Here is a 16,346-nt window from a genome sequence, read left to right on the forward strand (position 1 = left end):
AGATATGTCTAGGAGGCTGCTGTTTCTTAATTTAGGAATACTGATCACACACCCCTAAACATTCTGTTACACTTTGTTATATAATCATTTTTACTTTGATGATAACGTGAACGGAAGGAGGACATGTTTCTATTTATTATTTATTTCTATTATTTCTATAGAATTTATTATTAATTTAGTTATATATTAGAATTGATCTTTTTTAATGTTAGAGATAACTCCATGAAGATAGTCCTTAATTTATTGCTATGATTGGTTTACAGGAGAAATGCTTTTATAAAACAGGTAAAGGTTCATTTCAAAAGGCAGCATATTTTTATAGGATTCTAAAAACACACCTATGGTCATAACTTTTTTATTGGTACAAAACTTATTCTCCTACACATTACCATTTTGTGGTATCTTATCATCCCTCTGGCCTTCTGAGTAAACTGGTGCTAAGGATAGCCAGTGGTGGTCTTGTGATCTCTAGGTTTAGTTGAACCTAAGACGGTCTCCTACTGGGTATATGATGACAGAACTGAACAATACTACCAGTAAGCTTAATTTAGTTCCTGTAAATAAAAATTCTATCCTATAAATAGAATATGCCTTTTTAAAATGTTCATGAAATATGAATAAAGAGGAGGTATGTGGGGGGGGGTGAACATAAATATAAAATATTAGGTAAAAAGTCACATATAGCTTCAGGGATTATACATGCAGTTCCTGGCTAGTCAGTGGAAAATCTTGTCAGAATGGACAAGTTTTTCATAAAATATAATTGCCAAACAAGTTAACAATTAAAAATCATGAAAGAAAAGTTTTAAGTGGATTCCCCATTTTTCTAAAAACAAGCAAAAATTTTTCCATTAACAGTGTTTCTTATTTGCTCGTTTTCTAAATGGTTTTACTAGAATGTACTATCAATTTACAAAAATGTGTAGTTTAATGCATTTAATATTGCTAATGACATCCTTTCAGCAGCAGCTTATCTTCTCTCTCTCTCTCCTCTCTCCTTTTTCCTTTTTCTTTCTCCCCATTTTTCCTTCAGTCCTTTTTTTCTTATTTTTGGGCTGTCACATTTTAAGGAAAAGATAGAACTTAAAAAACTGTGGGAATGTCAGGAAAATAATAAACAGAAGAAAGAAAATAGTAAATTTTTGTATTTATGAAAATAGATGCAGAGAAGTAAGTTACCATTAGCAAATTTAACCCAGCATTAAATTCACCATTTATTCCTGTAAAAACTCTTACTGAATTAGGAATAGAGTAATGGGACTCTTTAAAAACAATGTTTTAATGTTTATTTATTTTGAGAAAGAGCAAAAGACAGCAAGTGGAGGGGCAGAGAGAGGGAGAGAGAGAATCCCAAGCAGGCCCAAACTCCCGAAACGTGACATCATGACCTGAGCCAAACCAAGAGTCGGATGCTTAACGGACTGAGCCACCCAGGGATCCCTAAAAAAAAAAATATGACTTTAACGTGATGTTTTAAATGACTGTTTGAAACTAAACACAAACATACCACTGTTGAGAATGATCAAAGTGAGAGTGCCACCTTCTAGAACAGACCCCTGGAATCTCAATATAATAGTTTGTTGTTGTTTTTTTTCCTACTCAGGGAAAGTACAAAAAGAAGATTATGAGTGGGTATGTAATTCACAGAGTCATTCAGGGATGACCCAGATATATTGATGATTCTTCTGTCTAGTTGGAGAGAAAAAGAATGGGTTATGACACATCTTTTTTGTTCACATTCTCTTGACTGGGAGTTGTGGTCTATCTGGGTACCTAGGAAGCAGGATAAAAATTTTCAGTGATAGTCTGTCACATAGAATTTTTAGCCAATGTGATGAGAACAAGCAAGGGTGTATTTGAGTGAGTGTAGGTATTAAGTACTGGCAAAGAAAAGGCGAGTCATTAGTCATTTAAATGAATGTTTATGCCAGAAAAGTCCAGGAAAATCAACAAACCAGCTATGAAGAGAGTTTAACAAGGTAACCAATTAAATGATAAACATGTAAATGTATGTTGGTGTTACTAGCAAACCAGTTAGGAAAAGCAGGCAAAGTCCAAATCCTTATAGTGTGGATTTTTATGTGATTTGGGGAATCCTTTGGAATTCTAGAGTCAAAAGTAAGGCTCAAAAGAGGATTAAACTTTTGGATGGTGAAGGAGTCATACAGTTTGGAAAAAAAAAAAAAGGATCCTGACTTTCTCTGTTTTGCATACACTAAAGCAAAAGGAACCCAAAAATGTCTCATTGAAACCAAAGGAGAAAGAAAGCCCTGAAGAGCATGTAGAAGTAGGTGGTGGTCTATGGGAATCAAGTCTGTAGGGCTTGGAAGTACCAAAGAGTTTTTAAGTGTCATGTATTTTATTGAGTCTGTTACTTGCATTTATGTTAATGAATATGAAGATATCTATAGAGATTTTTGTTGGGTTTACTTGAAATCTTAGTCCTCAAAACCGTTTTTTCCAAATTTTTCTTTAGCACTCTTCCTCACTCAAATATGTATCAGATTCTTACGAGCTTTTAAAAATTCGAGTGCCTGAAACCAATTACATCAGAATCTCTAGAAGTGGGACTTAGACATCAGCAGTTTTTAATATTCTACAAATGGTTCCCAGTATGCTGCTAAGGGTGAAAAACACTCTGTAAACATATTTAGTTATATTGCTGTGGGTTTCCTTTTCTCTTTAGAATTTCTTATTTTGAGTTTTAAATGAAACAATCTTATGTAAAGGGGCACCTGGCTGGCTTAGTCATTTAAGGATCCAACTCTTGATTTTGGCTGAGGTCATGATCTCAGGCTTCATGGGGTCAAGCCCCGCTTTGGGGGGATGAAAGTGCAGAGCCTACTTCAGATTCTCTCCCTCCCTCTCTCTCTCTTTGCCCCTCCCCCGCTTGCACACATACTTTTTCTTTCTCTCAACATAAACTAACAAAAAAATGTACATAAAAGGTTTAGTCTGTGCCTAGTACATGCCCTGTTTGCGGTTGGAGTTTAGTAAATGTAGATAGAATATTTTGATTGCTGTTTAATCACTCTGATGAGGAACATTCCCTACGGAAACAAATGTGAAGAAATAAGATGTTCTGTTGCTCATATCTGGGCTTGGCATATTTACTTTGGCTCATTGATTAAATTGTGTGTTTTGCTCACGCTTACTTTGTAGATTTAAAGCACCTTGGAAGGCGTAACCAAAATAAGACTGAAACTAGAGTAAAAATACCCAATTAGTAATGGTCTGGGACTGATGGAGAGAAAAAATAATTATATCAGAAAACCTCGGTAATAAGCTAATTGCTAAATTGCAATTGCATTTTTGTCCCTGAGACATGTATGTATGCATTGTTACTTTTATCTCATGACGTCTGGGTTTCAGTCATTCTAGACATAGCAATGTAAAATAGCTCCTTTATTTACAGGTTCGTCAAATAGAAATTGTAGTCTAAATTCCTCGATGGACAGCTACAGCAGGGATGATAAAATCTCACTCGCTGCCTTGGAATTTGGATTGCACACTGGGTTTAATTAGTGACTGAATTTGCATTGTTGAGCCTTATTGATGAGATGGGCTCTGGTTGGCATCTACAGCACTCAAACTCCTTGGTAAGCCACTGGTTAGGAGAGTTTATATCCAACAGATTCTAAAAATTTAGATGTAGATGTATTTCAGAAATTGACAATTCCCTGTATGAAACAGAGGTCAAAAAAGGGAATTTCAAGCCAAAGATATTTTAATCGAACTAAGAACATTTGAAGACCACAGGGTTAAATACATTGTCATAGGCAAATTTTCCTTTAAGATTTTTGGTCTGTTGCGTTGCTAGGGTGGTTATACATAATCTACCAGGTTTCATGGAAAGTATATCACTATTCTTACAAAAATCTTCTGTAATTTTCTAGGGTAGGAAACTTTTTCTCTCTAGCAAAATTCCAACCGAAATAACTTTACAGTAAATAATTTCCAAAAAATTATCGTGGGTCTATGGAGGCTTATAAACTGAACAATAATATGAAAGGCCACATGACCTAAGAAAAAGAAAGGATTCAGCTATCAAATTCCTGCTGGGTGAAATTGCTGATTAATGCAGTGAAATGTTTTTTCGTTTTAAGGAATCAAAATCTCAAAGAATAAGAAATGGACATTCTGGTAAGTAGCACCACAGGAGCTAAAATCTTGTACCAACTCTAAAGACTAACTACCTTATGGTTTGAAGCAAACGTCAGAAAGCTATAATTACCAACAGAGGAATCTGATACACAGTTCATCCAGAACCATTCTTTCTTAAAGTAATAATTTCAAAGTCAAGGAGTACCAAACTACTTGCTTATTAAAATCCAATGTATGGACTTTTGAAGTGAGTCAGAATATTAGCACTTAATTTATTTGGCATTGTCTTGGAGTCAGGAATTCTGGGTAATTATCTTCTAATATCACAAATCTATTATAAGGGTTCTAATTTTATCTTAACCATTTTAATGGAAATATTTAAATATTATGTCCTTCCTTGAAGGGTGAGAGAGCGGTTAGGCATATGGATGTAATGGAAAGAGAACAAAACCAGGAATTTGGAAGTCTGTATGCCAGTTCTCCTGTTGTCATTAACTTCAGAAAAATCAACCTTGAATGTCACTCACAGCCTAGGGACATCATTTTTTCCTCATTTCAGAAATGAACTTGCCCGCCTTGCTATTTAGATGCTCTATAATTGAACACTTGGGTAAGTTAATTGAGGCATCCAGAGCAGGTTGTCCTCGTACCAGATGGCCACAGAGGGATGTACTTTTTTAGCTTCTTAGTACCTCTTTTTTAATTTTATTTGTATTTTTAAATTTTTTTTAATGTTTTTTTTATTTTTGAGAGAGAGAGAGAGACACACACACAGAATCCGAAGCAGGCTCCAGGCTCTGAGCTGTCAGCACAGAGCCCGATGCGGGGCTCAAACCCATGAACCATGAGATCATGACCTGAGCTGAAGTCAAATGCTTAACTGACTGAGCCACCCAGGTGTCCCTTTTAGTACCTCTTTTTAAATATATTATAAAACTTGTTTATTGTAGTCTCTCTTGTCAGTTTTCCTTTTGTTGCCTGTGCGTTTAGTGTCATATTTTTGAAATCATTGTTATGCCCAGTGGCATGAAGCTTTTCCCAAAATTGTGGGTTTTTTTCCTAGGAGTCCGAGGTCTTATGTTTAAGTCTCACTCATTTTGACTTGATTTTTTGTGTGGTGAAAGAGAAGGATTTCATTCTTTTTCATTTGGCTATCCACTTTTCTCAACACCATTTGTTGAAGAGACTGTCCTTTCATTGTTTACTTTTGGGTGCCCTTGTTGAAGATCAGTTGACTATATATGTGTGGAATTATTTGTGAACTTCCTGTTCTGTCTATTGCTCTGTATACCCAACATGGTACCTGAAATCCTAGTCAGAACAATTAGGCAAGGAAAAGAAATAAAAAGAATCCAGATGTTAAGGTAGAAGTAAAACTGTCCCTTTTTGCGGATGATGTGATCTTAGGTATAGAAAACACTAAAGACCTATTTAAAAAAAATTGCTGGAGCTAATAAATTAAGTAAGGTTGCAGGATACAAAGTCAGTATGAAAACTTCAGTTGTATTTTCTGTACTAAATGAACTATCTGAAAAGGAACTTAAGAAAACACATCCCACTTAGAACTGCATCAGAAAGAATACAATAGCTGAGCATAAATTTAACATAAATATAACAATTGAGCATACATAATACACTTCAAGGAGGTGAGAGACTTGTACCTTGAAAACTACAAAACGTTGATGAAAGACATTAAAGACACAAGTAGATACTCATATTCATGGTTTGGAACACTAGATATTAAGATTTCCATACTACGCAAGGCAATTTTCAGAGTCTGTGCACTCTGTCAAAAATTCCAATGGCATGTCTTACAGGAATAGAAAACACAATTCTAAAATTCATAGGAACCAGGAAAGACCTTGAGTGGCCAAAACAGTCTTGAAAAAGAATAAAGCTGGAGGCATCACACTTTCTGATTTCAAAATCTATCACAAAGTAAATAAAACAGTATGGTACTGGCATAAAGACAGACACCCTTTTTATTTTGGAAGAGTTTTAGGTTTTCAGAAAAGTAGCAGAGGTAGTACAGACCTTTCCTTCTCATGTGCCCCTCACTCCTTTTCCGTAATGTCAGCATCTTACATCAGAGTGCATTTGTCAAAATTAGGAAACCAACATTGGTATATTATTGCTAACTAAACTTCAGGTTTTATTGAGATATCGCTGGTTTTCCACTAAGGCTCTTAGTTGCAAGATGTGGTCCAGAGTACCAAAAATTGCGTCTCATAAAAATTGCGTTTTTAATAGTTTTGTGTCTCTTCCCATTACTCCCAGTATTTCTGTATTGTCAGCTGGGCCTCAGTACTGTTGGCTTTGTTTTTTCTGTAGAGGGTTTTTACCTTCTCATATTTGTACATCTGAGCAAAGATAACCACACTTGTTAGATGTGTTCCAAAAAAGAATAAACAATTTCTGAATTTGTAAGATTCTTCTGTGATTAATTTGTTTGAATTTGGGAATGTGGATTACCAAACTGTTTGGGTCTTTCACCTCTGGGAAATTAATTCCATGCCTCCCAATATATTCTTGGTGTCTGAGGTTGCCAGATACTGAGCTCACTCTGGTTTGTGATGTGTTGTTGTCCATGACCCCTCAGTGATAACATCTTGCAAAACTGTAACATCACAACCAAAGTAGTCAGGATATGGAACATTTCCGTGGCTGCAAAGACTCCTCATTTTGCCCTTTTATAATTAAACCCACTTCCCTTCTGCCTCTGATACCTCCTTTAGTTATGAATGACTTTTTTTTTATTGAAACCTGGATATTTTTGGTTTTATTAGACTGAATCTTACTGCAGATTCTGTTTTAGCCACCTTCTTTTGACAGTGCTGTGGCAGAAGTGGCTGTGCCACTTTGTTACTGTCAGGTGGGTGCAGAAAGCCAAGTTCTCCACTCGGCCCCTCTCCCCGTGAGAGGAACTGAGAGTTCAAGCTCCCCGAGTGTCGCCACACACACGCTATTGGGGGATGGGTGGTTCGAATCCTTTTAACAGCCTGGTGTGAGTAGAGGTGGGGCCATAGTTTAGTCTTGGTGTTGGGCTGAGTGAAATAGACTAGTTATCATCTAAAGTTTTCTGTCTTGCTTTTTGGTCCCTTGGGTAGAGAGCAGGCTTTTTGTTGGAACCTTTTTTTGGTCTACGTTTGTTACCATGTCCAGGTTGCTGGCTTCTTCAGGCCCAAATTTGGGGTATATGATGCAAGAAGAAAGCCTGGGACTCAGTACTGTGTCATTCCTTCAGTTCTGGGTGTCTCCACACACACACACACACACACACACACACACACACACACACACACACATGTAATGTCCAGGAGTTTTAGTTGTACTTACCTGAAAGAATTAGAAGAATATTTTACTCTGTTATTTTGGAATTAGAAGTCTACTTCACATCTACTTTTGCAATGTGGTTTTCCAACAGCAGAGTTATCTTCCTAATTATAATTTGCTTATTACACTATAAAACTAATTATTTTCTCAGGAGCATACCACCTGATGAACATGTAAGCTTTCTGTATTTTTTCACGTTAAATCATATAATTGAGTTTATTATGTAATGCGGGCATTATTTATATAGTATATATGTATTAACTGTATAAAAGCAACAGTTGTGAAAATGATAATTAGTGACTTTAGTGTTTTTTTTTTAATTTTTTTTTTAACGTTTATTTATTTTTGAGACAGAGAGAGACAGAGCATGAACGGGGGAGGGTCACAGAGAGAGAAGGAGACACAGAATCTGAAACAGGCTCCAGGCTCTGAGCGGTCAGCACAGAGCCCGACGCGGGGCTCGAACTCACGGACCGCGAGATCGTGACCTGAGCCGAAGTCGGATGCTTAACCAACTGAGCCAGCCAGGCACCCCGAGTGTTTTTTAATTCTATTGATGGCACTATAACATTCAAAGAAATGATATCTGGAGTTTTAGTGGGTATGCAGCAGTGATTTTTCTCGAGAGAATCATTTTATTAATGTATTTCAAAAAACTTATTCAAAAGAAAGTATTGGGGCACCTGGGTGGCTCAGTCAGTTAAGCATCTGACTTTGGCTCAGGTCATGATCTCGTGGTTCTTGAGTTCAAACCCCTCATCTGGCTGTGTGCTGACAGCTTGGAGCCTGGAGCCTGCTTCAGATTTTGTGTCCCCGTCTCTTTCTGCCCCCTTCCCTGCTCATACTCTCTTCTGTCTCTCTCAAAAATAAATAAGCATTAAACAAATTAAAACAAAAAAAGAAAGTATTCATACCTGTGATTTATGACTATCTACCACAAGCCAAAATACACATTTATTTGCTTACATGATATTTTTAACTGAAGAAAATAGTTGTTGTGGTGGTTGTTTTAAGATTTTTTAAAGATGTGCATTTGGAGATCTTGTGTGTTTTGTTTTCCCTTCCTTCTCCCTTCAACAACTTTTCTTTCAAAAGAGACTAATGGTTTTTTTAATCTTTGCATGACTGGTCAATATACTTTAAAAAATACTATACTGATGCCTTGGTGGGATTTAGTATGGCAGTAGTTTTCCTTTTTATTAGTCAGTTGAAAGTTAAAGGGTGGAGATTTGATACATTAACTGTTTGCAGTTTTTTATAGCAGATTGAAACAGCATTTAAACTACTCTCCTAAGCTCATTTCAGTAGTTGGGGTAACTTATTTGAACATTAATTTCCAGCTCAGCTCTGTTTCCCTCATATTGTAGCAGATGGTTTTAGTTACAGATAGTTCATGATATTTCAACAAAGTGCACATCCTCTTTAGCAAAAAAATCTATTTCATAGTAATGAAAATAATATCGAACATAACTGCATTTTGCTTAAGAGAACATTTACTTTTAAATGTTCGTCTTCAATTTCTGTGCTTTTTGTACAGTGATATCTTCAGGCTTGTGAAGGCAGGGGTTTGTGTTGAGAGTTCTTTTCTCCTGTTCACCTGCAATGAATACTGAATGTATCCTTGCCTTGGATTTATCATGTAGCTCTGGAATGGTCACCTAAGGGGTCTCATTTCAAATTCATGCCATGTATGTCTCTGCCTCTCAATTAGATTTTCCATTTGTGGTCATTATTTTAAAATTTCTTTAAATTGCTCAAACAGCAGATGTGATTCAACTGTTTTATCTACCTAAAATTGAATATCCGTAAGGAAGGACAAGAGTTTCTGTGCAGCCATATTGGGCACACACACTCATGTATTTTACTGACGCCTTGCAGATGTTCACCTTTATTGATAATGGGAGAAATGTACAGCTTAAAGTAGAGTGTATTATTTTTCACTTCTTAAATTATAAAGCATTTAAATAATGGTAATTAATACCAGTGGTAAAAACAATGTCACAAGCTGAAAACTCTCATACCTTTTACATTTGTACTAACTGTCGGAAAAACAACTTGATAATGTGTATCAGGAGTCATAAAATCGTCTGTGTCCTTTAGTAATTCTTCTAAAATAGAAAAAGGCATAAGGGAGTAATCTGATATGTAGAGGAACAGTGCTTGTGATAGGTTATTCAGGAAAATTAGTTAAAATTGTATTTTAACTATACCATGATCATTTCAACACACCTATAACCAAAAAGATGATAACATATATAGATTTAGAGTTCTTAAAATGTGTTAGAGTAGAATTTTCATGTGATATACAAATGCAAAGAGCAGCACTAATTGTATATATTGTGATATTGTGTTTTTGTGGATCACGTGCACAGAAAAGCAAAGGAGGCCACAGTGTTTTCTGTTGTGATTGTTATTGTTAGGAAGCAGAATGATGGGTTATTTTCAATTGTATTTCTTTTGTTTTCCAAATATCCCAGTGGGAGAGGAGGGGTATGTGCTTGTTTTGGTTTTATAAATGTTTTTCTTTATTATTTCTGTCTCTGTCTCTCTCTCTCTCTGTTACCAGAAGCACGTAGGTAAGTAGCAGAGCCGTCCAGGATAGGGCGCTTTCCTCTGTCAGCCCCGAGGGCCTCCCTGAGCTGCCTCAGTAGCACCTTATCTTCCTCAGAGGAGCCCTGGACAGTTGTGTTGAAATGCTCTTCGGCATGTTCTATCTAGAATACTTTGTACCAGGTTTCAGTTCTTTACATGGATGAAGCCTGCGCTGTTGAAGAGTTGGGCTAATCAGGCAACTTAGGCTCAAAGGCCCTAGGGAACCGAGGATAGACAAATTGAAATTTCCTTCGGCAGACTTTGGCACAGTGTGACTATTTGAGGATCTCTTGTGAGAAGGCAGGCAGAAGCAGTCGTGCGGCTGCGGAAGAGACTACGAGATTTGTAGTCCCGTGTAAGGGGGAGTTGTGTTTGCCTCGTTGACGCAGTGTGGCTCCTCTCTGTCCCATAGCTGGCTCTGAAGGACCCGGTGCACACAGTGTCGCTGCAGCAGTTTATCTACGAGAAGCTGAAGGCGCAGCAGGAGCTCCTGGGAGAGCAAGGCTTCCAGTCCCTCATGGAGACCGTGGACACGGAGATCGTCACCCAGCTGCAGGAGTTTTTGCAGGGCTTCTGAGAGCAAGTGGCGTGTGGCTGCCTCCCCTTTCTGAAACAAGCCAAGGACCCCAGCCTGCCATTGGTGTGTGCCAGCCTGCTGAGAGGATGAAGAACTCCCTCGTGTATGCCTATAAAGAAGTGAAGACCATACATTTTTACTACCAAAATGAGTGAATAAATGTAAATCCCGCACAACTAAAATCACAAACCTATTCCTCAAAAGAATTTAATTTTATATTTAAGAGGGGCCCCGTGTTTACTAGATATAGATTTGATGACACTAGCTGCTTAGTTTTCTGTTAAGAGAAGACACCGTTTGATTACCTTTTAATCATGTGCTCTTAACGCTTGAGAAGATGAAGGTTAATGTCTGCTGTTTTTCTGCAACCAAAATTAGTATTAATTTGGCTGCTGTATCCCTTTTTTAAGCTAATGAAACTGCAAGTTTGAAAAATGGCAAAGCTGTTCAGATGATGCAATTAAAGAAGGGTGTGCACCGGACAAAAATATAAATAGTGCAAATATATATTACTAAGGTTATCTTGCAAGGGATTTGCTTTCATCTGACGTAGAAAATGTGTTTTATCAAATGCTTTTATTTTCATTTTAGTAATTGGATACAAAAATTAGTGAAGGGATTTTTTTTCCTCGTTTTATTTTCAGAAATTACCTTTAGTGTTTAAATGCATCTCGTAAGGCCCGCGGAAGGGAACCTGTGGTACTGCGGCCCCGGGGGAGACCTCTTGCCCCTCTGTTACTCCCGGAGGCCGGGAGAGCGCCGACAGCAGCCGGCCACCCGCACGCCCTTCTGTGCTGCCCTTACCCTCCCCCCCCTCCCTCTGCCCTACCTGCCCTACCCGGTCCCAAGGTCCTTACCCACCGCAGGGCTCCCGTGGGGGCGCAGCCGCAGTGTGAGGGCGCGCCTCCGCACAGTCACGATCCCCCGGGGCACCACACTGTTAGGACAAGTCTTCCTTCCTTATTCCTCCAACACGCAGTACCAAAAAAGGGGAAAAAGGAGAAAATAAAGCCTTACCGTTTCACTTGCCATTTATTGTAAGAAACCTTTAAAGCATTTTTTAGGAAATACTCAAAGCAAGGTTGGGAAATGTCTGATCTTTCTATAGAAAGTTGGGTACAGTATATGTAACTGCAGGAAACCCACTGCCCCTTTGTAAGCTGTGGAACCCAAAATGTACGGAACTACTTGGTGTTTTGAGCAAGAGAAAGAAAATATGGTCCAAATTAAATTTTCCAAAGATACCTACCTTTGATTTGTCTGACTGTTTTTCCTGCTCCATGAAAAATGAGTTGGTAAAAATTGCCCCGTGGATTTGAAAGGGATGTTTTCTTCCAGACCCTGGTGTTGGTCCTGTCCTAGTAGGTGGTGGTACTGTGTGTAGTAAATCCTAGCTACTGTTTCACTTTCTCTTTTCATTTAAAGACCAAAAGCTTCTTTAATGTGATCATTCTTAACCATTATTACTCAGTTCTCAGGACTGATGTAAGAAGAATTTCTTTTTGTTGATGTAATTATTTTCATTTAAGGCATTATTCCCAATGTTACCAGAAATTCTAAACGTGCCCCAGCTTTTCACTTATAGTAAAATAACTTCTCTTTCCAATTCCTGACAGATTTCATTATAGTGTTATAGCAAATTTTACTAAAATAGCTACCTTGCAGAAACAGTTAAAAACTTAACCTCAGGGAAAGAGTTTGGTTCATTTTTTTAAAAAACTGAAATGTTTAAAATAGGCTTTAAGTAGGAACACTAAGTAACATTACTTAAGGAATATTAAGTAGGAAATGTTTAAAATAGGTCAGAAAAAAATCATGTATCTTGAAATTTTAAGTGTTCAATTAGAGATAAAATACACGTGTTAATTTACAGAAGTCTATTTATTAATGCAGCCTAAGGCACACATTTGGACAAAATGAGTCCTCTCAGCCAGGCTGCTGGTTGAACTGTGGCTCCTGATCATTTCTCATCCATAAACGTAGCTTTTTTTCTATTTATTTTATGTTCCAGACACTTCTCCCATTCCTCTAACAAAGGCCTGTGTGGCCAACAAGGACATTTTCAAGTTTTCATGATAAGTGGTCCCTTGTCCATCTGTCTCCTACCAGTCATTTTAGAGAAACCACATCTTTACATGTTAAACACACTTATTGCTTCCCTGGAAAAAGCTTCACCGTAGATCCTTATTTACCGATTCCTTTATTCAACTAGTATTTGTTGAGTTCCTGTTTTGTGCCATGGTGCTACACTGAATTCTGGAGTTAGAACAGGGTATTTACCTTACTAAAATTTTATAAATCAGTGGGAACACATACTTGCCAACATGATATAAAAAAAAAATAGTGGATCTAATGGAAACATATGTCCTAGAGCAGCAGGAGTGCAGGGCAGGGAGATCAGATACAGAAGAATGATCCTGGCACTGTATAATTTGATAGTTATTTAAAAACTCTTAAACAGTGTAGTTTGGTGAGGTTATGGAGAAGTCACTGGCACTAGGCTGGACTCGGGACCCTATGATGTCAAGCTCAGAAGCACTTGAAATGACTCTGACATGCTATCATCCCTGAAATTTTGGAAATATTGGAGTTCGACAGCCTCGCAACTGATCCCTCATTCCATGAATTGAAACGTAAGGCTCACCTATTGGGGGTAGTGGTCTTCTGTTCTACAAACCTTATAAATCCCACACAAAGAGAAATTTGTAAGCTTTTGGAGAACTGATAAAAGAAAGACCAGAGGTGTCTCTCATGAAAAACAAAAATACTTTCTTCCCTCAATTTTAGGAAAAACATTTTAATCTACAGAAGCATTGAGAGACTAGTATAATGACCAGTAGTATATCAAGTATATCCTTTATATAGTAAACCAAGTATATCCTTTATCTGGATTCACCAAATTGTTTAATTTTAACACATTTATTCTCTCCATACACACCCCCACATATGTATAGTATATATATACTTATGCTGAACCTTATGAAAGTAAGTCAGAGACACTCCATTCCCCCATACTCCAGTGTACCTCTAAGAAGGGCATTTCTCTACATATCCACCAATACATTAGAAGGGTTATGCAATCACGTCTAATAAGCAGTTCATATTCCAGTTTTCCCTAATGTCCCGAAGATGTCTTTTATATGCTGCCCATTCATTATATGATCCAGGATCCATTGAATGTTTATTCATTGCATTTGGCTGTTCAATTTTTAAATCTAGAATACTCCTTTTAACATACCATTGACTTTTTGAAGAATCCCAAACAGTTGTCTAGTAGAATGTCCATTATGGTCTAGTGTTCTAATTGTTTCCTCATAGTTCGATTCAGATTAACATTTGTTGGCGATGAAACTCCATCATTAATGTTGTATACCTGCCCTGACATCACATTCTGAGGCATGTAACGTCAGGTTGTCTCTCCATTCGTATTATAACGAATGGTCACAGCCAGGCCTCCCCATTATAAGGATAAGTTTTCAAAGAGAACCGTACAGTCCTAGAAATTTCCAGTGGTGGTTTTGCTTCTTTTGTTGGTTTTTGTTTTTGCCCTGGAGTCCTTAACCCACTACCAGCTTGCCTTTTCATTTACAAAAGGTTCTGCAATTTTATTTTAACCTAGGGAGGTCATGCGGCTGAGCTATGGAAAAGGTATATTAAACCTAGTATGAGTTTTATCAACCTTTATAAGTTCTGAAAATCCATTATTGTTATGGCATACCTGTCAGCCAACATCTACTTCTCCTTCCTTTTTTTTTTTTCTCTCTTTCTTCCCCTCCACTTCCTCCTGTTTTTGAGAGGTATGTAGATCTTAGTGAATACCAGTATAACCCGAACTCACACACCACTGAACAGGAAGAAATCAAGACAAGCACTGCCTTCCTATTTCTCATTTGAGTTTGTAAGCTGTTTGCCAACAGACAAAAAAAAAAAAAAAAAAAAAATTTCTTTTTTTTTTACTTTACAAATGCTTTATCATGTTTGCTCTAGGCCTAAAAGGCAGAACCATTCCAGACTTTAGGGAGTTTTCTTTTAGTTTGGTTTAGGATGAGAAGCACTTGTACGTTATCAGCTGGCAAAATGGGGAAAGAAAATGTAATAATCATTTCTGGAAATGTGAGGCTTTGATCTTGGTACCTCTATAAGACTGTGACATCTGAAAGAGCAGTTTAAGGTCACCTTTTTCTCCTTAAGAAATGCACTCTGTCCCGATCACATCGAAATTCTACAGATCCTGACGTTCCGTGAAGGGGTGTGCAAACTGATCCATCTAGCCCTGGAAGTTTGAACTTATTCCACAGCCAGTGCTGTTTTCTGAGTTGAGTGTTAGAGGCCTTGGGTGAATACCCTAATACCCAGGGCTGTAGCTATTAGTCTGAATTTCTCCATCTTTACTTTGGGGCAGTTGAATTCCTGGCCTGAGGGACTCCTTATGGTCTGAAGCACTTGGATAAAATTCAAAACTGAGACGCATTGGCTACATTTTCTCTTGAATTCTTTCTTACCGTAACAAGTAGAGTCCCCAATTAGCCAAAGATCTTAACAAGCAAGATTTTGCTCCTAGTTCCAGCTAATGCCTGCAGCCAACTCATTTGGGCCGCTGGAATTGATTCAGTCAAGTGTGCTTTGAAGAACTGTCTAATCCAGGGAGGAATGTATCGATGTCTGGTCATCCGGCCCTCTTTCCCTTCAAAATGAAGTATTGATTTTCATGCCACTTTAATTTCCCAGTAGGGCAGAAATGGAATGGAAGTAACTGCCAGAACAGGTATGAGTCCAGTGAGGCTTGGCACCTTTATATCTGTCTGGCACCAGGCACATGGTTTTAAATTTGGAAATTGACTTTAGGACGAGAAGTCTGCCAGTTGGGGGTTTTTATTGCCAGGGGTTAGAGAAGAAAAGGCTGGAGATGAGACTGTGAGTAGACCTTGAAGTGAGCTCTTCATTTTTCTCAGTAGCTTGAACCAGAAGCGAGATCACTGTCTCATTTCAGAAGGGGCAGGCCATTTTCCCAGGGCTCTCCAGGCTGGCCCAGAGTGACTCCCCTCCCCACCCCTCCTTTTTAGTGAACTCTGCAATTTAAGCAGTAATCCAGAAGAGCAACACTTTTTGATGGACAGGAAGTTGTAGCTCATAACCACATACACCGAGCGCAGAAGTGTATTGAGAGCCAGCCAGAGCAAGAAAGTCTATTGACAGATCTGGACGTAATCACAAATGAAGCATGAGTTCTGTTTAGGCAAGGCAGGCAGCTTGGTTTATTTCTTTTTTGGATTGAAAGGCACATACCTCATGCCGTCTCAGGCAGTGAAATCAATACCATGAAATGGCCTTTTCCTTTCAGCCTGGTGGGTTCTTTACTTCTGGCACAACGCATTGAGAAATGCTGAACCAGGTGAGCAATAGTAAGTTTCCTGTCTGCTAATTCTAGTAGTTTCTAACATCTGTGACATATTTTATAATACTTACCAGATAAGCCTGCTGAAGGCAACTCACAGTATGGAAATAAGGAAACCCAAACTTACCGAAGTAATAGATTAGGGAACTGATTATTTTAACAGGCTTTTATACTTATAAAAGTTCCTCTTTGTAGATATCACTCCTCATAGATAGATTTATAGGAAGCAGGTGGGCTATTTATTATTTTTTTTAATTTATTTTTTTTTTTCCTTTAGTCACAGAATTTAGAGCTGGAAGGGAATCAGGAAGACATGACCTATCTTAACCTTACTATTTCACAGAT

The 16,346-nt window shown here is 37.9% G+C and overlaps 1 protein-coding gene across 5 annotated transcripts in view; it reads left to right on the forward strand.

Moving 5' to 3' along the window:
• Positions 1-11,854, forward strand: part of IPO11 (importin 11) — a 198,482-nt gene extending 186,628 nt beyond the window's left edge. For 3 of the 5 annotated variants that reach the window (XM_042940002.1, XM_042940020.1, XM_042940012.1), the window contains one exon: positions 10,442-11,854. In XM_042940002.1, coding sequence (XP_042795936.1) covers positions 10,442-10,606 — 165 coding nt within the window. In that variant the 3' untranslated portion in view covers positions 10,607-11,854. Of the gene's footprint in view, positions 1-3,415; positions 3,600-4,106; positions 4,181-10,441 lie in introns of those variants that run through there. The other 2 variants (XR_006202884.1, XM_042940027.1) reach the window with 2 other exon arrangements.
• Positions 11,855-16,346: the final 4,492 nt, after the last annotated feature.

The sequence above is a fragment of the Panthera leo genome, chromosome A1, assembly GCF_018350215.1.
Source record: "Panthera leo isolate Ple1 chromosome A1, P.leo_Ple1_pat1.1, whole genome shotgun sequence".
NCBI lineage: Eukaryota > Metazoa > Chordata > Mammalia > Carnivora > Felidae > Panthera > Panthera leo.